At 45.1% G+C, this 27,498-nt stretch overlaps 1 protein-coding gene and 1 long non-coding RNA gene across 10 annotated transcripts in view; one reads left to right on the forward strand and one right to left on the reverse strand.

Annotated features, from left to right (window-relative positions):
* Positions 1-27,498, reverse strand: part of ASAP1 (ArfGAP with SH3 domain, ankyrin repeat and PH domain 1) — a 381,209-nt gene that overhangs the window by 51,637 nt on the left and 302,074 nt on the right. For all 8 annotated transcript variants that reach the window (XM_051844826.2, XM_051844821.2, XM_051844824.2 and 5 more), the window contains 5 exons: positions 16,060-16,147; positions 13,455-13,503; positions 7,191-7,354; positions 3,918-4,051; positions 1,752-1,843 (listed from right to left, as the gene is read on the reverse strand). In XM_051844826.2, coding sequence (XP_051700786.1) covers positions 1,752-1,843; positions 3,918-4,051; positions 7,191-7,354; positions 13,455-13,503; positions 16,060-16,147 — 527 coding nt within the window. The remainder of the gene's footprint in view (positions 1-1,751; positions 1,844-3,917; positions 4,052-7,190; positions 7,355-13,454; positions 13,504-16,059; positions 16,148-27,498) is intronic.
* On the forward strand, positions 859-25,945 carry LOC138849988 (uncharacterized). Of its 2 annotated transcripts, XR_011389339.1 has the most exons (3): positions 859-980; positions 7,144-7,480; positions 21,972-25,945. It is a non-coding gene; the product is annotated as an uncharacterized lncRNA (long non-coding RNA). The 2 variants fall into 2 exon arrangements; XR_011389338.1 differs by lacking the exon at positions 21,972-25,945 and having other exon boundaries at positions 7,144-9,020.

Consider the following 27,498-nt stretch of genomic DNA (forward strand, 5'->3'; position numbering starts at 1 on the left):
TAATGAGCCTGGGAAAGCAGTGGAAAATGGCCCAAGTCCCCAGGTGGGAGACCTGGAAGAAGCTCCTTCCTCCTGGTTTCAGCCTGGCCCACCTAGGTCATTTCATCAATTTGGGGATTCCAGTGGATGAAAGATCTGTCTTTCCTTCTTTCTGTATCTCTGTCTTTCAAATAAAAACAAAAACAGGTTTTTTGAATAGAGTAATAGATTCACATGGCTCAAAAACAAAGAAGTGGTATGAAAAAGTATTTACTCTCCTACTCCCATAGCAGAATAAGCATTTTTATTAGTTTCCCCTTTTTTTTATTAGCCCCTTGCCAGTGTTTCTTCAGTGCTTTTTACTATCCAAATTTATTTATTTCTGAATCCAGGTAGTGAGAGTTCAAAGGTGAGAGCTTTATCAACAAATTTAGCAAAAATTCAGCTCCTGAGTTTGGACGGTGAATCTGGATATAGAGGGATATATTTAATTTCCCCTCACAGCCCATTATCCCTTCCTGTCCCCAAAGGCAATCTTTTTTTTTTTAACTTTTATTTAGTAGATATAAATTTCCAAAGTACAGTTTATGGATTACAATGGCTTTTTCCCCCCATAACTTCCCTCCCACCTGCAGCCCTCCCATCTCCCACTCCCTCTCCCATTCCATTCACATCAAGATTCATTTTCAATTCTCTTTATATACAGAATATCAGTTTAGTATTTATTAAGTAAGGATTTCATCAGTTAGGCACTCTATTGTGTACAGTGCTCTGTCCTTGCTTCTTATATTTAACAATAATCCCAGAGATCCGTCTCACTCAGAACACGGGAAACATCATTCTTTGTCACATCTGCAGTGTTCTGTGACCTCACCACAGAAGACTCAGTCAGGTGTCTACAGATACACCTGCTGCATTCCTAATCTTTTCCTATTACAAAATAGGAATAAATGCCCAGAACTGGGACTGCCGAGTCAAAGGTACATACATTTACAATTTTGGTAAGTATGGTGAATTTGTTTGTCTAGTGTACTATTTTGTATGCCTACTGGCATCACATGAAGCAGAATGTCTGTTTCTCCAGTCTTGCTGAGTGGGCTGCTCAGCATCTGGATTTCTGCCAAACTCACAGGAGTCTCGCATTGTCTGTGTGTATCTGTTATTGATCACAACATAAATCTGGAGATGATTGGTCTCATGAAGATCTATGCTTCACAGAGCAGGTGCTCAGTGGCAACAACCCTGGGGAAGGTGCCGGTGAAAACACTTACGCATCCCAGAAACATATGTTGACAAACTTTCCTTTGCTCTGCTTCTCTCTGATAATGAGGCTTGCAACAAAAAGACGTTTTGGAGAGTGTAAAACAACTACAGAAGGGTAAGGTATCTCTGGTATTAGAAATATTTACGTATGGGGACAGTGCTGTGGCGCAGTGGGTTAACGCCCTGGCCTGAGGCGCCGGCATCCCATATGGGTGCCGGTTCGAGACCCGGCTGCTCTACTTCCCATCCAGCTCTCTGCTATGGCCTGGGAAGCAGTAGAAGATGGCCCAAGCCCTTAGGCCCCTGCACCCATGTGGGAGACCCAGAAGAAACTCCTGGCTTCAGATCAGCGCAGTTCCGGCCATTGTGGCAAATTGGGGAGTGAACCATCGGATGGAAGACCTCTCTCTCTCTCTCTCTCTCTGCCTCTCCTTCTCTCTCTGTGTAACTCTGACTTTCAAATAAATAAATAAATCTTAAAAAAAAAAAAAAAACAAAGAAATACTTACATATCACTGGAAGGGGTGGGTTTAGGTGAGGGACTGGGTAAATTTGCTTCCATAATATCATTAAAACTATTGTTCCCCACATTCTTGGCCAGCTGTAACATAAACAGAACACAGTATAGCAAACTTTACTACTAGTTAAAAGTTTCCTTATTAGTTGAGATTTCTGAATTATGTGTTTTTTCACTCATTTGACTCAAAATACAAACCACCCATCCACTTGGTCGACTTAAACTCACTCACTGAGCACTGAGCACTCAACTTTGAGTGCTGGATGTACGGAGATGAGTAAACCTTCTCCTTTCCCCACGGGTGCCCACAGGCTAGTGGGGCTTCTGATAAGAAAATTCAATGTCTACAAATACGGGGCAGGGGTGCCTTCCAAAAGTTCACTGAAAATGTCCATCATGAAAAAACTATGCGTGGGTTTCAAACATTTTTTGCACCAAAATAGACTTATCTTTAATGCTCATCTCCCACAAACTTTTTGAAGTGCCAGCATAGGACAGGATCCGATCCTACACACATACAACCTATCTGAGACTAGAGCAGCTTCAGGTGTGAGTTTATGTTAAACTTTCAATGAACAGCAATTGTTTTCCTACCACGTACCCTTTTTACATCGAACTGTGGACGGAAAAGAAAGACCACTTTTGGGGGACAATCTTGAGTTTACTGCACGACAAGTGCTTAGGATTTGGACTTTTCCTATTTGTAGTTGTCAAAGTGGTTTTCATTAATACAAGTCAAGGAGACAGAATGATGGTGCTTCTGTACTATAAGAGAATTGCATTGCATTATTAGGTTGGAGCCTTGTCTCTATAATCCCAAAGTGATCGGGGTAGCATGATAATCTCCTACTTCCTAAATGAAAAGGTGCTTCTAACATAAGACAGATCATCACTGCTTAACAGATGTCCAGAAAGCAAGGACTGTTGGCAGGGTGTTTCACTGCCTGGACTTCTGGTACTTCTTTCCAGATGAGGCTACTGATAAGCTTGGTCTTCAGATTTTTTTTTTTTTTAATTTTTTTTTGGACAGGCAGAGTTAGACAGTGAGAGAGAGAGACAGAGAGAAAGGTCTTCCTTCTGTTGGTTCACCCCCCAAATGGCCACCATGGCCGGCGTGCTGCGCCGATCCAAAGCCAGGAGCCAGTTGCTTCCTCCTGGTCTCCCATGCGGGTGCAGGGCCCAAGGACTTGGGTCATCCTCCACTGTCTTCCTGGGCCACAGCAGAGAGCTGGACTGGAAGAGGAGCAACCAGGACAGAACTGGCACCCCAACTGGGACTAGAACCCAACCAGCACTAGAACCTGGAATGCCGGCGCCACAGGCGGAGGATTAGCCTAGTGAGCCGCGGCGCCGGCCCAGATTTTTTTAACCTCAAGATTTACCCAAGTTCTATGCAAGGGAGAGCCTTCTGTCTCAGGAATCCCATTTTTCTTAAAAAAAATTCACTATTAGTTAAAAGACTCTCTTTTGTAGTGCCCTAGCGTTAAGATTACGCAAGACAGGGCTCAGGATCACAAAGCGTCTTTTTTTTTCCTGTGTTACTGTGATCAATTTAACTCCAAATTTGGGTGAATCCTGATGCAAAGGGGTGGGAGTTAAAGAAAAACAAGCTGAAGTGTTTATGACCCTTTTCTGTATTACAGAACTAAGTACGGTAACATCACACAATGTTTTCCCTTACTACCTGAAGAAGCTGGAAGCCAGGGAGTAATTGGCTTTACAATAGCAGTTAACTAGTTCATGGTACTCTCACAAACCTGCAAACAGTAAAAATCAAGCTGAGAGAAACTTGAGTCATTTTTAAAATAACAAACCACTAGGTAATGTGAACGTGTGAGTTTAACCGCTATGACAGAAAGTCATATGAAAACGGACTTCCTGTGAAAAAACACAGCTTTGAGGAAGCCCATCCCAAAAGAGCCAGTTTCATTGAGCTAATTATAGCAATAGGTGATTCACCATTTTTCCAAAGAGGAAAATGAAATACTTAAATTAACATTATATACTATAGAAGCTACTTTTAAATATCCACATAAATTCCTAAGACTCAAGAGTTAGAATTCTTGCAGAAACAAAAACAAAGAAGCAGTATGCTAAATTTTCTCATGACAATAAACATAAAGGTTTTTTTTTCCCCGAAGTACAGTTCATTACTTACCAAGAGTTCAGAAGTTCCTAATTTGTCTAGCTCCAAAGACTGAATGCGAGAAATGTGAACCCCCATTTCTCTATGGATGCCGGAACATTCTATACAGGTCAAAATACCCAAGTTGGTTGAAAGCCAGGTGGGTTCTGTGGAAACATTTTGAAGACAATGGAATAAAATATCTAATTTTAGTGTGCCAACTACAGAGGAAGTTAAGACAATAGCAAAAGTTGTTAGGAACTATTTCTAGGTGCATGTGTGTTGGGTGGGTGATTTGGGATGTCCATATCCCACATTAGAGAGCCTGGGTTTGAACCACGGCTTTCCTCCTTTTATTTATTTATTTATTTAAATGTATTTCATAAATACAACTTTAGGAACGTAGTTATTCTTCCCACTGTACCCGCCCTCCCACCCATACTCTCACCCCTCTTCCACTTCCCTCTCCTGTTTCCAGTCTTGTTTATCACTAAGATCTATTTTCATTTAACTTTGCCGCTGGTTCACCCTCCAATGGCCGCCGCTGCAGCCGGCGCACCGCGCTGATCCTGGCAGGAGCCAGGAGCCAGGTGCTTTTCCTGGTCTCCCATGGGGTGCAGGGCCCAAGCACCTGGGCCATCCTCCACTGCACTCCCTGGCCATAGCAGAGAGCTGGCCTGGAAGAGGGGCAACCGGGACAGAATCCGGTGCCCCAACCGGGACTAGAACCCGGTGTGCCGGCGCCGCAAGGTGGAGGATTAGCCTATTGAGCCACGGCGCCGGCTTATTTTCATTTAACTTTATGCACAGAAGATAAACTCTATTCTTGTTAAAGAGTTCAGCACTTGGTATGAGAGAAAAAGAGAGAGAGAGAAAGGAAAAAAATCAAAACAAACAAACAAAAAAACCTAAAAACAAAAAACGTAAAACAAAACAAAACAGAACAAAAGCTGTTCTTCAACAGTCCAGACATGGGGTTGTTCAAAGTCATTGTATCTCGATGGTAATTTCACTTTTTTTTTTAAAAACTTAGTTACTTTTAAAGTAGAACCCAAGAATGGTATATCTTTTGCAAGCACTTAGAAATAACTATAATTTGTGTGTGACATCAGAATACCCTCCACTGAATACACTAAAACAACAATTTTTTGAGAACAAGTTTTACTATTAAGTTTCATAATACAACTGTTTCAGCAGAGATGGTCCTGCATGCGAAGTTAGTGCAGTGACTCCTGTCGTTTATTTAACAATTAACATCATATGTATGATGTCAGTGATGACCCAAAGATCTTTTGTTGTTGTTGTTTTAAAGATTTATTTATTTATTTGAAAGTCAGAGTTACACAGAGAGAGAAGGAGAGGCAGAGAGAGAAGGAGAGGCAGAGAGAGAGAGGTCTTCCATCTGCTGGTTCATTCCCCAATTGGCCATAACGGCCGGAGCTGTGCTGATCTGAAGCCAGGAGCCCGGCGGCCCCTCTGGGTCTTGCACGTGGGTGCAGGGGCCCAAGGACTTGAGCCATCTTCTACTGCTTTCCTAGGCCACTGCAGAGAGCTAGATCGGAAGTGGAGCAGCCAGGACTTGAACCGGTGCCCATATGGGATGCCAGCACTGTAGGCAGCAGCTTTACCTGCTATGCCGCAGTGCCGGCCCCCACCCAAAGCACTTGACAAGAGCTCCAGCTCTACTCCTGTTTCCAGCTTCCTGCTAATCGACGCCAGGCTGATGGCTCCAGTTGGGTCCCTGCTGCCCACGGAGGAGGCCTGGATCGAGTTCCTGGCTGCTTTTCTACTTGGCCCAAGCTCCAGCCACGGACATCCGGGGAATGAGCCAGCAGGTGGCAGATCTCCACCTGCTTCAGTCTCTCTCTGCCTATCAACAAAAATAAATAAATAAAAATTTAAAAAGTTATTTTAAGACAAAGACTTCCGTGGAATGAACAGATGCCTGTGGTTTAGTCTAAGGATATTATAAGTTTCCCTTTGTAATGAACTGAAAACAAAACCAAGTGTTCTATCCTTGTGAAAACATGACAGACTCTTCTTGAGAGATGCTATGCAACATCCAGCCACAGGCCTGGGGGGGGGGTCCCTCACCGCCACCACCAACTCTGACCGTGACGGACTGAGGTCTGTTAGGTACTGCTCACAGGGACGGGGCTCGGTGGCTATCATTAACCTCCTGGTTACACTGTGCATTAACCTATCACTCTTGGTTGTGGCTTTTCCATAAGCTTGTCTCAGAAGTAAGGCAGCTGTAGAACTGAACACTAAATGTTTCTCTCAGGGACATGAAGGTTTTCCTGTTATCCCCGAGGGTTCCGGAACAGTGGGGAGGGTTATTTCTAGTTTACCAAAATCTTCAGTGTTCTCTGTGCCAGGCTTCTTCCTGATTGGTCACTACCTGAGGCCCTGCTACTCCTGTTCATTTCCTCACAGCATGTGGGTCACTGCCACACATGCACATGAAAATGACAAAAAATGGAGACTTCTTTCTGAGACGCTTATGGTGTCATGTGGAGCAAAGCCCAGTTTCACAAGTAAAACAATAAAGGGCATCACAACGCTTAAGAACGATGGGTTTGCATTTCCCTGGTTCTGACTGCTGCAAACCGTGTGGCCTTATGCAAGTCACTCAACAGCCTCTCTGAGTTGTGGCCTCCTCATCTGCATAATGGCGGGGCGGGGGTAACACAAGTGTCCTACTTTGTGAAAATTCAGGACAATAATATAAGTCAAACAGCACATGGTGTAAACACTCAGTAACTGTTAGCTACGGCCAAGAGCTAGGTAACAATGTGCCACTTGAACAAGAGGGCTGTGAGGAGGTAACGTCAGTGTGGTTCAGCATGGGGAGGGGCTCCCTGACCAGGAAGGACTGACTTCATACACACTACATCAGTCAGTCCTCACGAGAGCCTTATTATCCCATTTTTAGTGTGAGGACACTGCAGATCACAGTAGTTAAAGGATCTGGCGTGGCCCAGGCTTTGAGCAGCAAACCTGGGATTCAAAAGAGTAGCAGACTCCATGCCCTGTGCTCTTTAAGGTCTAAGGCGTTTATTTAACTGAATCTTCCAGGAAAGGGACCACTTTGGCAGGTGACCATTTAGGAGAGCAGGTGGAAGGTCTCTGGGTGAGGGAAGAAGCCTAGGGAAGAACAGCTCAGCAGTGGGAATATTCACGTGGGAGTACGTTCTGTGTGTAAGCGCATCCACGGAAGATCAGGTTTTATATAACTGGCTCATTTTATATCCTACAGGAAGAGAAGGATGTTTCACAAGCCCAATGCAGTAAGGGGACAAATACCTGAAGAGCCACAGTCGCAGCAGACATCATTCCCAGGAATCCGCTGCACATCCTCGATAATGGCCTTGGTCAGGTCCTCCAAGCTGTTCTCTCCTGTGCTCTGCTCTCCACGGAAGGCCATGGTTAGGGCCTCTTCCTTGCTGTTTGTCAATACTGATACCCACCTGTGGCCAAAATACAACGAGAAGGAGGCCTTTAGGAGAGCGTGAGAGAGCTGTGGCTTTCACCCTCCACTCCACTTTCATCAGAACTTCCTGAAGAGAGCTCTTCCTCAACCAACGAGCAATCAGGTGAGGAGAAATGAAGGAAATTACAGCCAAAGGAAGAGAGAATGGAAATCAGTGTGTGAGAGAAAGTGAGACAGAAGAGAGAAGTAAGCCATCAGTGCGACTGAGGCCTTGTGTGAATACACGAGGTGCATGCGTTTCCACGTGGACAGGACAAATGAGAGGCAGAATAAAGGGTCCAGTGTGGGCCCAGCCCAAGGTGAGGATGAGAAATGGAAGGGAGGCAGGGCGGAGAGCTGTTCTCTGGAAGTCCCCATCAGTGAGGGGACTTGAAAGTGAAAGGAGGAGATATTTCATCTGCAGTCATAGCATTTCTGCTGTGGAAAAGCATGTCAACATGGAAACATGTTGATGTTCATAAAATGAAGGGCACAGGCTGCTTGATCCCAGATGCGGCAGGGCCACCGTATGTACCAAACGGAAGAAGCCTCTGCTGCTAATCTTTGTATAAAGCAAGCAAATAGAAGGTTAACTAATAAAGCGTGAAATAACCACAAAGTGGAAGGCTAGGCAGGCATTAAGGTTTAAATGTTCAAATATTTTTGGGTAACAGTGGAAAAATGTTCACACCATTAAGGTTCTGTGAGATTAGCAGGAGCCAAACATGCCATATGATCTGGTGCTGACTTTACATGTATGTACATGTTGTGTGTTTCTGTTCAGGAGGAAAGGGTAGAAGGAATTTAGTCAGCATGTTACAACTGGCTGCCTATGAGTCATCTTCTGTTGGGAAAAACTGAGAGAGAGATTTCTTGATTCTGCCCTCCTGTTATTTCCCAAACATATGATGAGCTTATATTATTTTTATGAATTAGAAAAAAAATCACCCAATTTATTTATTTATTTGAAAGGCAGGGTTTAGAGAGAGGTGGGGGGCAGGGAGAGAGAAACAGAAAAAGAGAGGTATCTTCCATCCACTGGTTCACTCCCCAGTGGACACAACAGCAGGAGCTGGTCTGGTCTGAAGCCAGAAGCCAGGAGCCAGGAGCCAGGAGTTCCTTCCAGATCTCCCAGTGGGGCAGGGGCCCATGCACTTGGGCCATCTTTCACTCTTTTCCCAGGCAGATGAGCAGGGAGCTGGATTGGAAGTAGAGCAGCCAGGACTTGAATCGGTGCTCATATGGGATGCTGGCATTGTAGTGACAGCTTTTCCCACTATGCCATAGCAGTGGCCCCAAATTAACTTTTTTTTTTTTTTAATAGGAAATGAGGGCAAGCATTGTGGCACAGAGGTGTCAAGCTATCATTTGGGATGCCTGCTTTGTTCAGGTCCTGGCTATGCCATGCTTCCAATCTAGCTTCCTGCTAACATACCTGGGAAGCAGTGGAAGATGGCTCAAGAACTTGGGTCCCTGCCATCCACATGGGAGACCTGGATGGAGGTCCTGGCTCTTGGCTTTGGCCTGGCGTACCTCTGGCTGTTGTGGGCATTTGGGGAGTGAAGCAGTAGATGGAAGATCTCTCTCTTTCTGGCACTCCACCTTTCAAATAAATAATTAAAGCCTTTTTTTTAAACAAAAGAAATGAAAACCATTTCCAAACCACTGTTTTTTCCTCATCTACTTCACAGAAAAACTGTTGAGAACAAACAACCAATGACACTCTCAACAGATAATATGGAGGTTCAGAACAGAGTCATCTCTTTAGTTTCCCATTGGATGACATGGATACAAAGCAAGCACTATTTAGAAAAGGCTTCTAGGCCGGCGCCGCAGCTCACTAGGCTAATCCTCCGCCTAGCGGCGCCGGCACACCGGGTTCTAGTCCCGGTCGGGGCACCGGATTCTGTCCCGGTTGCCCCTCTTCCAGGCCAGCCCTCTGCTGTGGCCAGGGAGTGCAGTGGAGGATGGCCCAGGTGCTTGGGCCCTGCACCCCATGGGAGACCAGGAAAAGCACCTGGCTCCTGGCTCCTGCCATTGGATCAGCGTGGTGCGCCGGCCACAGCGCGCCGGCCGCGGCGGCCATTGGAGGGTGAACCAACGGCAAAGGAAGACCTTTCTCTCTGTCTCTCTCTCTCACTGTCCACTCTGCCTGTCAAAAAAAAAAAAAAAAAAAAAAAAAGGCTTCTAGCAAGGAACAGCAACAGAATTAAAAACTGAAAGTACTTGGGGAGAATGTGGGTGCAAGTCACACCCTTGACTCTAGGTGGCGCCTGGCCTCAGTGTGTCGTGCAGCAGGAAGGTACTTCAAAAAGTTTGTATGGAAATAGAATTTAAAAAAATCTTAAAATCCATGCATAGTTTTTTTCATAATAAGCATTTTTCCACAGCTCAACTTTTTGATTGTGATATAGAAAATGGAAACTTGGGGATGGATACCTTATATCCTTTAAACAGTATTATTGCTACCATTTAGTCTCAAGTTAGCAAGTAGCAATTGTTTTGTTAAAAACATCTCAGTACACTAGGCTCAACAGGACTGGTCACTGTGCATTTTATCGGCAGCACTGAGTGTTCCGGTCGCCCACAGGGCCTCCATCTTGCTCATCATGGGCATCACAGCAGGAGCTAGCAGGTGCCAGGCGCTTACTATTCTGAAACAGAATCCTACGGCAGGCCTCTAAGTTAGAGTTTACAGCACTTTACACAGAGGAAGTGAAGCCTAGGGAAGCTACAGGACTTGCCAAAGTCCTACAGCTGGGCTGTAAAACACTTCTGGGAACCCCCTTTTCAGAGTTTCTTCCATTATACTGTATTTGCCTCTTTACTTAGGAGCTCACAATAAAGAAAAAAATGAAATTTGTCAGAGAATTACCTAGAGGGAATAATTAAGATTTAGTGGAACGGGATGGCTCCACTTCCAAAGTGCCAAGAATCAAAGTGACTGCTTCTTACAATATTTTTAAAGTTTTAAATTATTTTAAAGCAACAGGCACACAATAAACAGTAAAATGCATACTTATTTGTTAAACTGTAAAAGTCACTTCGAGTTTTGCAAGATTAAAAAACAAAAAACAGGGGCTGGCATTGTGGCATATTGGGCAAAGCTGTAGCCTGCAATGCCAGTCAGTATCCCATATCCCATACAGACGTCGGTTTTAGTACCAGCTGCTCCACTTCTGATCTAGCTCCCTGCTAATGGCCTGAGAAAAGCAGCAGAAGACGGCCCAAGTGCTTGGCCCCCTGGCACCCATACGGGAGACCTGGGGGAGGCTCCTGGCTCCTGGCTCCAGTCTGGCTCCACATCAGCCTTTGCAGCCAATTTGGGAATGAGCCAGCAGGTGGAAGATCTCTATTTCTGCCTTTGCTCTTCTCTTTGGAACTCTGACTTTCAAATAAATAAACAAACCTTAACAAACAAACAAATTGTACCCTTCACTCTAAAATCCTGCAAGTGAGTTATACAATCCCCTTCCTAGTGACGAGTGGAGACCAGATGATCTGCCAGTGGTCAGAATACCACACACCAGCACAGCCTGGAGCAGCAGCCAGGTCATCTTGACTTTAAACCCCGCCTCCACTCTTTTTGTACCAGCCACCTCATTCAGTAAGAAGGAATTTATTTAATTTCTCCAAACACTTTCACCAGCTCAATGATGCTGTCAAACTGCCTCTCTGTAACCTGGAGGGCAACGAAGGGCTGATGGGTCTCTTGTGGTCATGTGGGTTCTGCCATGACCTTCTCCATCACTCAAAAGGAGGACCATACTGCCACTCGCACCCAAAGAGATCAAAGTGCAAAATACAACTTCAGGAGGGACTACCCGGTGCTTTTAGGAAAGAGTGTGGAGTCCTGCAGGCAGGAAACCATTATCTTGCCAATGTAACTGGGACTGGATTACCTCTAAGTCGTTAAGAGTAAGGACTACATTGAAGATCTGGGTTTGAGACTAAGGGAACAAAGACAGAGGAGATGCGTTCCCCACCTCACACAAACTTCTCACTTGTCTTCCACTTAAGGCTTTAAGGAAGGAGAAGGAGGAAAGAATGAAACTAGAGATGTAACAGTTCTAAGAGTTTCTGCAGTTCTGACTGGGTTCAAATACTGCCTTATTAGGACTGTGACCATGGACACAGTGGGCCTGTTCCCTTGTTTGGAAACAAGGGATAAAAGTCTCTGTTGTCTGGGGACTTAGAGTTTAGTAAGCATTACTAATGAGTATTAATAAGGTGTGAGGTATGCATAGCATTGTAAGATCTCAATCACTGGGGCCAGCACTGTGGCTTAGTGGGTTTAAGCCCAGCCCGCAGCATCAGCATCCCATATGGGCTGCTCCCTTTCTGATCCAGCTCCCTGCTAATTCGCCTGGGAAGGCAGCAGAGGATGGCCCAAGTCTTTGGCCTCCCGGCACCCTTGTAAGAGACCTAGAAGAAGCTCCTGGCTCCTGGCTTCGGACTGGTTTAGTTCTAGCTGCTGTGGTCATTTGGGGAGTGATCCAGCAGATGGAAGACCTCTTTCTCTAACTCTTTCAAATAATAAAACAAATATATATTTTTAAAGATCTCAATCACTTGCTCATTGTAACTACAAGTATTAACTCCCTTGGAATCTATGGAAGGTAGTCTTTCCAACCTCTCTTTTTTCTCCATCTGGTTTCTAGCTTCCCTCCGGTCTACTGACTCCTTTAGTATCAAGCCATCAGTCCCTTCCTTCCTAGTCCATCCTGTTGCTTCTACATGGCCAGAACACCCTACCTGGAGTACAGAGTACCAACAACCTTCCCAGACTTCACAAGCCAGCCCGGCCCGACCCTCCCCTAAGGAGCCACCTCCAGGCAACACTCCCAGAACCCAGGAGGACGTGGTCCTGAGTCTTCCTTCCTGTAGCACATGGCCCCCTGTGACCCTGAGCTTAGCATTTCACTAGGTCAGACTATTCTCCTCTAGGAAGAGGATTTAATTTAGTGTTGTCTTTTCAACGCTTTGCACAGCTCTTACTATACAATTAGCATTCATTAAATAATCAGATAGCCAGATCTTGCTCTTTTGTCTTTTCTTTCTCCTGCTGTTTCTCCCAACCCTGCATCCTTTCTATCCAGTTCCTATTCTCTTTCTGATCCATTGACCATTTCCCCATGAGATAACAGTAAATATACTCCTCTATGTGTGTGCTGGTGGTGGTGAGGGAGGAGGCAAGTGTGAGGCAAAAAGGGATTCATTCAGTGGCTCTTTGAAAATAATGAAGGAAGGGAAATGACAACTGACTGTGTGCCACCGTCAGGACAGGAAATTTGCTTGTTCAAGAAACTTGGTCCAAATTATCCCCTAAGTACGTGATAGTAATACAAAAAAATTTAACACTGCAAAAAAGGTTTAATTGGCTGCTTTAACACAAATGTCCCTCTGTCAAGCATCTGAGAACACACTGCCTTTCCGAGTCCAGGCAGGCGACAGGGAGGAAGATGAAAGATTGGAGAACGCTCAGGATCAGGGATAATGTTACACAAAAGGCTGCAGCAGGGAGGGCTGGAGACCACCTGAGGTTGCGGATCTGGTCAGGTGAGCTGAGGATTCCCACCCACAGGTAGGTGATACCAAACCTGGTTCTTTCTACTCTACCATGCAAGCTCTCTTGAACGGAGCTCCAGTCAAAGGCACTTGTCACTAGCCTTCCTTCTGGGCCTGCCTCTCCCACTCCTCCTATTGGACAGCCAAGAATTCAGGCAGACGGGCTCATGGGCTCAGGCATTCGATCAGACGCTGAGCAAGCAGCTGCTAAGTGCAGACCATGAATAATTAAAAGGAGGACGGCACAATCCTTGCTCTCAGGAAGCTCTGGATCTGCAGAGGGCTACAAACCTGCACTACAAGATCCCAGGGAAGAGTGGAGAGGCTGCCAGCAGAGAGGCAGCTGTAGCCCCAGGGGTAGCAAGGCTCGACCGAGCATCCCAGACAGAGGGAAGAGAATGTGCCAAAGGCCACAGCAAAGTGTGGGGAGCCCTCGGGCATGCTGCTTACTGGTGAAGAGAGAGCTTGAAGGCATTCTGTACAGGAGCGAGAGGCTTTGGGTGTTATGCTGTTATTTCAGGACTACTTACGCTACATAATCCTGTTCATCTTCTGCCTGAAAGTGATACGTTCTATTATCTAAAACACAAGAAAGAAAAAAAAAGTGAAAACTTAGAAAGCAGAGCATCTTTATAGTTATAGTGCAGATTTTTAAAGCCCCCACAACAAAAACATCGACAATAAAAGTAGGATTTTCACGATTTTAGTGCATGTTTTGGCAGCCGTACAGCTTACTTTGGCAGTTATTTTTCTTAGGTAAAATCAACAATTAAACAATTATAAACACCATGCACACTTCCAGCACCTCTTACGGAAAAGGAAATACAGCAAGATGAGGGAGAGGTCCTGAGTGATCCAAGTGGACTTTAGGGACACTGAAGACTGCCAGCTGCCATTTCACTATTTTCCTTTTTGACTTGACTGTAACTGTGTGTTTCCTTTAAAAAACAATTTCCTTTTCAAAAGTGATTCGTTTGCTGTCCGCTGCTCACTCCAGGGCAGCCCTGATACACAGGTACACTCTGTCCACAGAGGCAGGCTGTTCTCTGGCTGGAGCAAGCTGCGGGGAACAAAGACTCAACCCTCTTGTCCAGGTGAGGGAAGGAGTAGCCTAACTTAAGATACTGTGGGCAGGTATACAGAGGGGAAGCATTGTCATTCAACAAGCACTTCCTCTGTGAGCACTCCACGTTAGGCACTCACACCCTGAGCCTCCCTGAGAGGGACAGCATGAATGACAGAGAACATGTCACTGGGCAGTGGGGCCCAAGAGCCATGGTTGAATTTCTGCTTTATTGCTGTGTGACCTTGAATCAAGTCACGGGACATCTCTGAGCCTCAGTTTTCATGGGAAAGTTATAAGGAGTTTTGTGAGCATTAGCAGGAATATATATAAAGCACTTGGCACATATTAGATGTTCAATGCTGGCAACCATTATTAATGACTTAAAGGTACTCAGATCTAGGGGGTTGGCCCGTGCCACAGCTCAATAGGCTAATCCTCCACCTGTGGTGCCGGCACACCGGGTTTTAGTCCCGGTCAGGGCACTGGATTCTGTCCCAGTTTCTCCTCTTCCAGTCCAGCTCTCTGCTGTGGCCTGGGAGTGCAGTGGAGGATGGCCCAAGTGCATGGGCCCTGTACCCACATGGGAGACCAGGAGAAGCACCTGGTTCCCAGCTTCAGATCAGTGCGGTGCACCGGCCGCAGTGGCCATTGCGGGGTGAACCAACGGAAAAAAGGAAGACCTTTTTCTCTGTCTCTCTCTCACTGTCCACTCTGCCTGTCAAAAAAAAAAAAAAAAAAAAAAGATCTGGGGGGGTTCCTGGTCTTCTGAAGTCATATTGCAATAGTCATGTGTTGCAAAATAACATTTCAGTTGACAACAGGCTACCTATACAACAGTGGTCCCCAAACATCATACTGCCTAGTGACAAAAGAGCCATCTTTGTTCATGTAAGTACACTCTGATGTTGGAATAAACACAAAATCACTTACTGATGTGCTTCTCTGAATACATTCCTGTCATTAGATGCCTGACTCCATAATGCTAACTCTTCCTATTTCTTTGTTATCAACAACCCCTCCCACCCCCCCAAAATCTCCCAGTCATGAAAACCAGAGACTGGAGACTTCACACAGATGCGGCGGAAGCCAGTTAACACTCCCATCTGAAGGGCCTCAGACTGACTCAGTCTTTTGGGTCAGGGCAGCTTTTGAACTTCCACGCACATAACTGCAACAAAAGACTTTCCAGGGTAGACAGGATCTGTGTGCTTCTGCACACGCATCATGCCCTTTGGCTGCTGGCCTGCCTTTGCTGGGTTCTGACAGAGAAGGAAGACACAGGTTAGTGTGGCAGAATTTATAATGGCTGGGAGTCACTTCGTTGGTACCACCATACTCTTCCTTTGTAAGTGGGTGTCACACCCTGCAGGGTGGGCCAGTCGGTGCATCCGCAGGAACCAGCTCTACACGGAGGAGAACACTGGTGGTGGGTTGGGGGATGGGTGGCACATCATTTGCTCTTGTCACAAGAGAAGAGCAAACTGTGAACCATGGAGTAAGGGTGACAGGGATGCAATGCCATGAATTCACGAGGTTAGAAGACAGTTCTGCCTAGAAGCAAGGACATGATTTTTCTTTTTAAGACTTAGACGTTGCACGGTTATAGTACTCGGGACAAATTAGCTGGACAGACACAGTGGCACACCTGCATTTCCAAGTCTGTATCAGTGCTTCTTAACCACAGGTGCACATTAGAGTCACCTAAGGACTTAGAGAACACCCATGCTTGGGCCTCACACCTAAGACCACAGTTCTGCAGATCTAAGAGTGCAACGGGAATGCATTTAGAAACATCTCCCCCAGGGGACAGAGCTGTGTAGCCCCAGTCCAGCGTTAGTCTTGTTTGATGTACCACTCTAGATTCCACCCCCGTCAGATCTGCCACTGCGAAGCCTTCCCATCTGCAGGTGCACCCAGCACAACCTGAAGAAATCTTAGGGCTCTTCCTAGAGCTCCATGTGCAGGGATAACAGGAAACCGCTCCTGTGTCTCTTTGCTTTAAAACCCAAACACTGGAAATGTGCAGGTGTTGACATCCACAGGAAGTGGCTCAGAGAAAAAGGACTCACGTGATATCAGGTCAAAAGACTTCTTGTCCTCAGCATTTGGTTTCACTTGGCAGGTGAGAAGGTTCACCTTAGCCGGTTGCCTGTTGGACTGGAAAATAGAAAACGGAGAAGTTATGTGCAGAGCAACCTTCTGGCCTCAGGTTCAGCATCTTGTAGCCCACCCACGTGGGAGACCCCAACTGAGTTCAGCCTAGCTTAGCCCCAGCCGTTGTGGGCACTGAGGAGCTAATGAGCAGAGAGAAGACCTCTTGTTTGTTTCTCTCAATCTCTACTTTCCAAATAAATAAAGAATTCTGAATCTCATTTAAACAGCAAAAATACTTTAGATGTCTTTGTAGATGTCTTCACTATGCAATGATATCCTGGTGACTAATCAGATGGAGTAATCTACAAAAGACTGTCCATGGTCCATGGCTATTTACTTTTCTGGAACCTACACATATCCAAGCACAGATAGATGGCAACACTTCCTTTCTGTTTGTCTCTTGGTTTAAAGATTTGTTTATTATTTATTTTGAAAGTCACAGTTATATAGAAAATAATCTTCCATCTGCTGATTGACTCCCCAGATGGCTGCAACAGCCAGGACTGCGTCAGGCTGGAGCCAGAAGCTTCTTCCAGATCTCCCACGAGGGTGACAGGGGCCCACACACTTGAGCCATTTTCCATTGCTTTTCCCAGGACATTAGCAGAGAGCCAGACTGGAAGTAGGCCAGCTGGGACACAAATCAGCACCCATATGGGATGCTGGTGTCACATGCGGCAGCTTTACCCACTACACCATGTCGACCTCGGCAACACTTTCAATACTGTACCCTACTATGAAACATAGTTGAGCCATATTTCATTAATTAATTCAAAATGACCCCAGGAATCAATTATCCTAAATCGAATGCCTCAGATATCCACACATTTTGGTTGCGACACCAAATTTACTTCTCTGGAAAGCATGAGGACAACTGCCCTCGTATCTGCAGGATTTCCATCGCTTCCTGATACATTTGCTGGCCACACTGTAGAAAACATTTGGCCTCTTTTGTATCTACACACTAACTACAAAGTCTCACCACACAGTCCTGGTCAAAACTTTGCAGCCTTCCTGCCCGTACTAGTTTAAGGTCACATGCTGGCCACTGGCTGACGCCAGGGTCCTGGCTTACTTCGGGATATATGACCACATGAAAAGGCAGTGGCTCTGTTAACGGTGATTCTCATTAGAGCATTATGTTTCCATTTCAAATCTGTATCTCACTCCAAAGAGTGAAAAAAAGCCTGAGTGTCTGGGCTGGGCTTTGCTCCAACACCATAGGATTCCTGAGTCAGATCCGTGTGCTGCCTCAACTGGTGGTTATGACTCCGAAAATCCCCCTCCCAGGCACACTGCCATGGGAGGAATTTCAGTCCTTAGGGAGGAGAGATGGGTAGAGGTCACACCAATGAGCCGATCACGGCCCCAACAACAGAGATGGTGCAAGGTCAAGACAACCTCAATGACACGCTGCATCTCCTCTTCTAGATAATGGGCGTGGCACAGTCCACTTCCGTCTCCCTTCCTGTGCTCTCTCTCACATTGTACTTGAGGCCTTCCTCCTTCTGTGCTTTCAAGAGATTAGACAGGAGACAATGCCCGCCATTTTGTATCTAACTGCTCCAAGCACACTATCTCAGGGGAGCAAGTGAGAGACCCAAGGGATTCTGTGTTCACTGCATGTATTTTTTATTTAAAATGGGACTAGAAGTAAACTTTAGGAGAGTTTTGCCTAAGAGGAAGTATGGGAAAGGATTCCTACACAACAGAACTGGTCACCAGAGGGCATGCAGGAGTTTGTGGGTCTATGTGCAAAAGGAACTAGTCTTACATCTCATCCATTTCAATGCTGATATGATCACCGGATTTCCCCTATGAATGACAATGATCACCTAAAAGCAGAGGCCCCAGTTAATGGTGACTCTTGTTAAAATATTATGTTTCAATTTGAAACTCTCATTTAAAGAAGATGCAGAAAAGCTTAGGGAGATCAAAAGATGATTAAAGGGGTGGATAATGGAAACTCTGAAGATGGGTTACAGGCATACTTAGTCCAGAGGAAAGAAGGCCAGGGAGTGACTTAATAACTATCTTCAAGAACACAGAGGTTGTTATCGGAAAGGTTAGGCAGCTGCTTTCCATTTGGAGACAAAAAGAAACGTACTCCAATTGAACAAGATTTGGGGCAGACAGAGAGAAGGACTTCCCTAGTAGAAGCTGATTTTCTATAATAAAAGGTTTCAGGTTTCTTAAGCACAGAACTTTCTGATTCCAAAAAAATTTATAAATTGTTAGATACTTTTCACATTTGAATGTGGAAGAGGGCTAAGTCAATGCTTTTTCTTCCAAGTCTAGGTGTCTTTGGTGTTTCTGAATAATCTTACCAACAGATACAAACCAAGTAAAAGAAACAAAAATCTTAATAAAGGAAAAAGCTTAATTCATAACAACCACCACTCACCTCACTTCTAAGCTGAGTAAGGATTTTGCTGGAAAGTTTCTGATCATGCAGTTTTCTTTTCTTTTTTTTAATTTTTTTTTTCTTATTTTAGAATTAGACAGTGAGAGAGAGAGAGAGACAGAGAGAAAGGTCTTCCTTCCGTTGGTTCACCCCCCAAATGGCCGCCCCGGCCAGAGTAATGCCGATCTGAAGCCAGGAGACAGGTGCTTCTTCCTGGTCTCCCATGCAGGTGCAGGGGCCCAAGCCCTTGGGCCATCCTCCACCGGTTTCCCGGGCCACAGCAGAGAGCTGGACTGGAAGAGGGGCAACCGGGACTAGAACCCAGCGCCCATATGGGATTCTGGCACCACAGGCGGAGATTAGTCAAGTGAGCCACGGGCAGGACTCTCTGACCATACGGTTTTGATATACTTTAGGTAATGCCATGATTGACTCACAACCTCAGTGGTAGTGACACATGATGTTTACTCCCTTAGGAGTTTGTCACACCTCCCTGAAAGTGGCATTAGCATGAACCTCATCAGACACACCAACATCTTGAGTGCTCTTCCCCAAACTCGGCTGCCACTGAGGCATCTGACAGATGACTGATCACACCAACTGTGGCCCTGGGGAGCAAAGCATGCATGGACTGTGACTGAGCACTGGTACTCCCGGTGCTGAGCCCAGCAGTATCAGGAAGGGGAGAGCCACATTCAGCCTAAGTCAGAGGAAGCAAAGGGAATCAGTAGGGTACTAACTGTCACTCCTGATGTTTGTGTACCTTTCCAAGATTTCAAAGTACTTTCTTGACATTTAGTACTAATTTATAGGTATATTGATTAAAGAAAGCATAATCTTTGCTGCGGTTTCAGCAGACTAAAATCAAAGCACAACTAATTGACTCACCCTGGGCTACATCACAGTGGAAGACTTTAGGAAATGCTTTCAAACGGCTTTTGAAAGTACAGGAGAGGAAAAATAATTTTAAGGTGGGGGTGGAGGGAAGCAGAGAAAAATCCAGGAAAATGTTTATTTTTGAAGTCCTTGCTGTTGATGATGTCTTATCTGTTCAGAATCAAAACCCTAATATGTGCTACAACCTCCGAGGAACCACTGGATGGCTTCCCTGACTTCAGCCTCTGCTGTGGAGGAGGCACGGCCCCTGCCTGAGACCCCCACACCCCTGCCCATCTTCCCCATGAGGTCCCGGCCTCTTTCTTTTTTCCTTTTTCCTAAGATTTACTTATTTACTTGAAAAGTGAAAGGCAGAGAGTTATAGAGAGCCTGTGGCTGTGGCGGCGGTTAGGGGGTGTCTTCCATCCACTGGTTCACTCCCCAGGTGCCCAGGAGTTTTGGTTCCTGGGCCAGGTGCTCTGGCAATCAACTGAGAGAAGTGAGTCGGGGGTGAGCAATGAGACCTGCATTTCAGGGGGGTGGAAGATGCAGCAGCTGTAAGACACGTGAGCAATAGTGAGTCTGAGTTACAGCTCTTTGGTACTTGGGGCAAGGGAACACAAGATACAGCTGAAATGGGAGATTTTAAATAGATGACACCAGGACCAACATGCAGATAGTGTGGGAATTACTCAGCCCAGTCCCGGGATGGCGAGTGGAGGGAAGGTACAATGTTCCTGGAGGTACTCTGGGGCAGCAGCTCTTTCAAAAACCCTCAGAGCTTCTGCAAATAGTGATGGCACCTTTCAAAAATGAAGAATTTATGGCAATGTTCCCTTAAAAGTATTTTTCTTTTCCAGATTTTACTTTTTATTAACATAATGTGTATTCACTGACAAAATGAAACATTTGTTAATCCCAATTTCACACCCAGTGATAGTCATTGTTAATATCTTAATTTTAACAAGTTGTGTAAGAGATGCCTGCTTTTTTTTTTTTTTATTTTTAACATTTGTTGGGTCAATTTGTACATACTGTTTTGTAAATTGTTTTACTAAAATTAACATGCACATGTGTCAATTTTACACAAAAACTTGAACTCATTCAAGTTTCTGATTTTTGAAAATGTTTACTAGGGAACCTCTAGGTACAGTTCAAGAACAGAAGTAACGAAGACATTATCCCTTTGATATAATGCTCTGTATCCAAAATAGAAGCTGGCCATTTGGCCGGGGAAGTCACCAGAAGTGTAAGTAGGATGCATGCAGAGAGAGAATGAGTCAATTCTGACGAATTTCCCTGCATCTCCCGAAAGAAAACAATCACGCATTTGTCCTTGGACAGCTTAGTGTGTGTCCTGGTACAGTGTTTTTGCTGAAAGTGTAAAGCTGTTAGTGCAGGCATATTTTTTCAGTTAGCAGAAAACAGCTGCTACTGGAATTAGGATGCAGAAATTAAATTATTTCCTCCCATCATCGTTCTGAATTGCTCTGCTTCACACACAGAAAGTGAACATCATTAATCACTTGGGAAATGAGCCTAGTCCAGCCACGCTGAGGCTGATGAAAGAGGTAAAAACAAAACAATAAAGCTCTCTTTGCCTCCTATGCTAGTGCTTGGAAACCGATTGCTCAAATCATTAGGGTCATTTAAAAATTTTCATTCTGTAAATATTTATTTTGACACCTATCACGCCCTAGAGGGACATATGTATCTGCCATGCAATCAGTAATGGCAATAAACTCCTGGCAGGCAATCAGGTAAGTAGGAACACTTCCCACTGCTTGGAGATCTTATCTCCAAAGGTCAGTGCATTAAAACTACCGGCTTTTAGAAGGTATTTTGGATGATTTGGGGGCCAGATAACAGCTTTTCTTGATCGAACACTTTAACTGCTATGTACTTGATATATACTCTATTATTTAACCCCTTCCCCCCTTTTAAAAAAGATTTATTTGAAAGCAGGGTTACAGAGAGAGAGAGAGAGGGAAAGACAGGTCTTCCATCCATTGGCTCACTCCCCAATTGGCTGCAATGGCTGCAGATGGGTTTGTCTGAAGCCAGGAGCTTCTCTGGGGTCTCCCAGGTGGGTGCAGGGATCCCAGCACTTGGACCATCATTTGCTGCTTTTCCAGGCACATTAGAAGGATCTGAAATGGAGCAGCTGGGACTTGAACCAGCACCCATATGGGATCCTTATGCTGCAGGTAGCGGCTTAACCCACTGCGCCATAACATGGGCCCCCATCCCCTTGATCTTTCTATGTGGTCTTTCCATATGCACTAACACCTGGCTTCAGGTGTTTAATTCTTAAAGTAACTCTAGATATTGTTACACAGATGAGGAAATCAAGGGTCAGAAAGGTGAAGAAAACTAGCCTGTGTTTTACAGAAAGTAAAAGGTGAAGCTGAGACCCGAGCAAGTCTCCGCCCACTTACTAAGTCATTCCCCAGCCAAGGCAGCCCTTGGAGAACTTGCAACTTCCCCATTTTGCTCTGTCTGGTTCTTCCTGCCTGTAAGCAGCCATTTTCCTCATTTTCCCTCCAGGTCACCTACTCTTTCTGCTGAAGAATCCCACCCATTCTCAACAGGTCCCACACTTCAGAATGACTACTCCTGTGGCCACAACTCAAGCTTCCCTATCCCTGAAATGATCCTGGGACAGCTGTGGAGAAAGCAGCCGATTATCAAAGTGGAGGAATCCATCCTAGAGTGTGGCTGACTATGAATGTGCGGAAAGCTCCCAGCCATTTTAACCATGGGAACAACTTCCAGTAGGCAGTGTGTGTCTGTGTAAGGAAGAAATATTTGAAAATGGAGATTTACAGCACAAAGGAACCTGACGTCTCAGCGTAACACAGTGCTGTAATGTAAACAGAAAAAGGATGAGCTATCAGGACTTGGGCTGAGAAGTGGGACTTAGGGTATGTTACTGCATCTGCCTAATGGGCTGGAAATTCATCCCTTTAGGCCTCTCCACAAGCATTATAGAGTGCCCAAGATCTGCAGAATACAGAGTTTAAAGCTAGTGCAGCAAGCATTTTCTTTTTCTTTTTTAAAGACAGAGTTAGAGAAGGTGGTAGAGCAGAGAGAGCGAGAGGGTCTTGCATCCACTGGTTCACTTCCCAAATGACCGCAATGGCTAGAGTTGAGCTCATCTGAAGCTAGGAATGAGGAGCTTCTTCCGGGTTTTCCATGAGGGTGCAGGGGCCAAGCACCCGGGCCATCTTCCACTGCTTTCCTAGGCCATAGCAGAGAGCTGGATAGGAAATGGAGCAGCTGGGACTCGAACTGGTGCCCATATGGGATGCAGGCACTGCAGGCCGGGGCTCCAATCCACCACGTCACAGTGCTGGCCCAACAGCAAGCATTTTTAAACTCATATTTCTTATTTCTAGTAGTCACTTTAATCTGTGCCTGCTGTGTCCAGTAAGAGTTTATAAACCGAATGGCTCCTGAAGCAGAATACTTGTACAAAATGCATTAACAAGCTAAAACAGCTAAGCTATGGTTTATTATTATTTTTTTTAAAATTTTTTTGACAGGCAGAGTGGACAGTGAGAGAGAGAGAGAGACAGAGAGAAAGGTCTTCCTTTGCCATTGGTTCACCCTCCAACGGCCACCGCGGCTGGCGCGCTGCGGCTGGCGCACCATGCTGATCCGATGGCAGGAGCCAGGTGCTTTTCCTGGTCTCTCATGGGGTGCAGGGGCCCAAGCACTTGGGCCATCCTCCACTGCACTCCCTGGCCACAGCAGAGAGCTGGCCTGGAAGAGGGCAACCGGGACAGAATCCGGCGCCCTGACCAGGACTAGAACCCGGTGTGCCGGCGCCGCAAGGCGGAGGATTAGCCTAGTGAGCCACGGTGCCAGCCGCTATGGTTTATTTCTTAAAATGTACTTTCAGAACATTTTATCAACAAGATGTGTAATGAGTGGCTGAGACAAAAATGTGTAACAGGCTTGTCTCCTCACATGCAATGGGCACCTTCTTGCACGTGCACATCATTCACTTGTGCAGGCACGGTGCTAAGTGTCTTACTATATTGTTTGATTCTCATGACCATCCTAAAAGGAAGTGCCACTATTATTGCCCCTTATCTGACAGATCAGGAAACCATGAAAAGGCTCTAAGTAACTTTGTCCTAAGATGACAGCTAACAATCGTAGAGCACTACGTGAAGATAACATGCTTTTTTTAACAACTCCTAATTTGGGGCCAGAGTTGTGGCATAGCGGGTAAAGCTGCCATCTGCAGAGCTGGCATCCCATATGGGTGCTGGCTCGAGTCCCGGCTGCTCCAATTTGATTCAGCTCTCTGCTGTGGCCTGGGAATGCAGCAGAAGATGGCCCAAGTTCTTGGGCTCCTGCACCCGCGTGGGAGACTTGGAGGAAGCTCCAAGATTCTGGTTTCAGAGTGGGGCAGCTCCAAGCTGTTGCAGCCATCTGGGGAGTGAACCAGCAGATAGAAGACCTATCTTTCTCTGTCTCTGCCTCTCAAATAAATAAATAACATCTTAAAAAAAAAAAAAACACCTCAATTTCTTGTACTGGGGAGGGTGGGTGTAAAGTAGCATGAAAACTGATTCCAGACTGTGGGTCTATTGTTTTATACCCTCACATTTGTAAAACTGTTGTAGGCAGGATAAAATTGATCAGGTTTGGGAGCTGGAAGACCACACCTTCACCATGCCCGTGTGTGACTCATACCCCTACTTGGCCACACCTGTGTACCCACTGGCCAATCAGGTTAATTAACCACTCCCCTATGGAAGTGGATTGAAGGCCTGGGAAACGGTGGGCCCGGCCCTTTTTTGGCTTTCTGGACTTCTGCCTCTTTCACCGTTGCGCCTCCAGGGTGCATGGAATGGAAATTTGGGAAGGTTCATAATACACCCTAATTGCTCCAACTCTGCATCTGCAACAGGGCAGAAGCCTACAAAGATATTCCACAGGGACACTAACTTTTAGCAACAGTGCTACCTATTTCCTATGTCCAAATAACATTATCTGTATTGGAATATATGCATTTTTTCTATAGGTGAACATGACCATGAGGAAGGGACCTGGACCTGCAGCTGCAGTTTGAACTTGATTCATGAAAGTAAGGAAAAAAAAAAAAAAAGGATGTGTGGGGAGGGTCCTCATCACATGCTCAGAAGGGCCTTTCCCTTTTCTACCACAGCATCCTGCTCACTTCTTTTATAGCACTTACCCTTTGTTTACAGCAAGCTCAGGGGGACAGGAGCCACCTATTCATCATTGTTTCTGGCCTATCTACCCAGTGCCTGAGAAAACCAAGCCTCCAAAGGCTTGAGTAATTTAACCGAGGTCCAACAGCTTGCTTAAGGATTTGAGTCCAGGTCTTACTGGCTCCCAAAGTTTGTCCTTTTAACCATTTACAGTGCTGCTTTCTAATCTGCTGGAGGAAAGGAAAATATTCTCTTTTCACAGTGACAATGGGGACAAACAGGTGGAATGGGAGAGGCCAGAATAATCTCAGGATGCCCAACACATGGCAAGGAAGGGAGCAATCAGTTTTGCAGGTCTCGTTGTGCTTCCTGAATGGACTTTCACAATTCATCTTTTAAAGCCTTGTCAACTGAATGTTACTGTCAGGGCTCTGGATAGGAAAACAAAACTCCTTGGGAAATGCCCGCAGACCCAGAGAGCCTCAGTACAGGGACAGACACATCAAATTTGCTCTCTAGTGAATTTCCCTAGAAGGTAACGAGCTGCTGTTAACCGACAGGCAGAAATTAAATTTCCAGGAAAGAATATCCAAAAGTAGCTGTGTAAAGCAAGTTGAGGAGTAAGGAGACAGCAATACAAAAGAATTCCCATAAACCAGTTTGAAACAGAGGGAACAGCACGTTAGGGAAGAAGATAAATAGTAATAATAATAAAAGTTGACATTTATTAAGCACTAATTCCTTCCCACATCCTGTTCTAATTAATTATAATCAATGAGCTCATTTAATCTTTACAACCACCTATGAATTAACAGCCCCATTTCACTTCAATAGTGAAGTCCTCACCAGGGATTCAGTAGCAGAGTTGGAATTCATATCCAGGGAGTCTGGCTCCAAGGTTCTAGAGACTGCAATCCCACTGAGAGGGTAATATGGGGGAACTTGAAACGGTTTGCAAAAAAAGGAAATTAAAAGAATAACTTTATTTTGGTATCTTCAAAATGTGGGGGCAGGCATTTGATGCAATAGTTAGGATGCCACTTTGGAAGTCTGCATCCCATACTGGAATGCCTGGGTTTGAGTTGTGGCTCTGCTTCTGATTCCAGCTTCTTGCTAATGCACCCTAGAAGGCAGTAGTGCTGAATCAATTAGTTGAGTCCTGGCACCCACGTAGAAGGCCCAGATTCAGTTCTGGGCTCCTGCCTTCAGCCTGGTGCAGCCTTGGCTATTGCAGATATTTAGGAAGTGACCCAGTAGATGGAAGACCTCTCTGTGTCTCTCTCTGCTTTTCAGCTAAACAATAATAATACAAAAAAGTAAAAAAAAAAATAAGAGGCCAGTTTGTGAAACCCACATCTGTGAGTGGGCTTCAAAACATTCTGGAAAATTATGAAAAAACTACGCATGGAGGATTAACTATTAAGTACCCTTATAGTCTAGATTCGGCAAGGCTTTAAATGCTTCATTTTATTTAATCCTCACAATGCTAAAAGATGGGTCCTATTATTACTCTATTTTAGAAATGAAGAGTCCGAAGTAAGCAGTTTAATAAAAGGCACAGGCAGGAAGAACATACAGTTGGTTACAGGTGGGCCCACTCAAACATTACTCTGTCTAGCCCAGTTGGATTCCCAACCTTGTTGAATAAGACACCAACTCTTCTTGATGGACCTTTGTGTGAAATTGAAAGTGACTATGAATTCAATGACTGTTACGATGTTAATCATAAGGGCATCTGCAGGTTATTTAAAAAATGTAAGATTTTTAGGGGGTCTTTGGGTTCTCAAGTAAAGTTCCTAGAATTCTTTTTGTATTTTCATGACCAGTACTTCCTCCTTCCCCACTTCCCAGACTGATGGATTCAAAGACAAAGTAAAACAGTTTAATTCCAAAGGACAAAGATTTCACCCAACAACAATTTGGCATTCATGGAAAGGCCTAGGATATAGCATAAACAGTATAGATTTGGGGTTTGAAAATTGGTCCAGCTGGTTACCAACTGCATGGCTTTTGTATGGATTTGAACTTTGAAGCTTTTATAAAATAGTTTCATTCAAAAAGTATTCACTTACCATGTTCCTAAGGTTGTAATTATGAAGTATATGAAGTTTGTAACTGTAAAGCTGTATAGTTCTGCATACATTCCTACATATTTCCTTGTAAGGGTACAGTTTAAAAACTTGCCATGGGACCCCAAGGCCCCTTAAGCTGGGTAGTAAAAATACCATCTTAAGTGTTAAAGTGATCATATGGATAGGATTAAGTATCTGGTAACAATAACGGATAGAATTAAAAAGGAGTAAATGCTCCAACACAGGAAGCAGTCCACACAATAGACTCATAGAATGACAATCACTCTAGGTAGCACTCTGACCTCAGAATCAGCCTGAAAGGCATTCTGGTCTGGCTGAAAAGCCCGAGAACATTTCAGGCATGGAAAGCCAAGACACTGAGGCAAAAATGTCCTACATATAGGATCTTGGTGGGTGAGACCCCAGCAGAAAGAAGTGGTCATCAGAGGAGGAGGTACTTTTCACTGAAGGAAGGAGAGAACTTTCACCTTGCTTATGGCCCTCTCTAAATACTGACAGTGTTTGTGGATTCTAAAGGCTTCCATAACCTAGGAAGCTCATGTCAAGAGCCTCAGGTGGTCACTGACATCCTACATAAGAGTGTTAATTGTTAAATTAACAACAGGAATCACTGTGCACTAGCTCCCCAAGCAGGACCTCTGACCTCTGTCCTCAAAGAGTTGTACTGTAACTATGTTTAAGTGCTTTCAAAAGATTTATCATTTTTGGGTGCTTCTTGAAAGTTAATTAAGGTCCTAAATGAAAGATCTCCACGAGTGAGATCCCAGTGGAAATAACAGGTCATCAAAGAAG

The sequence above is a fragment of the Oryctolagus cuniculus genome, chromosome 6, assembly GCF_964237555.1.
Source record: "Oryctolagus cuniculus chromosome 6, mOryCun1.1, whole genome shotgun sequence".
NCBI lineage: Eukaryota > Metazoa > Chordata > Mammalia > Lagomorpha > Leporidae > Oryctolagus > Oryctolagus cuniculus.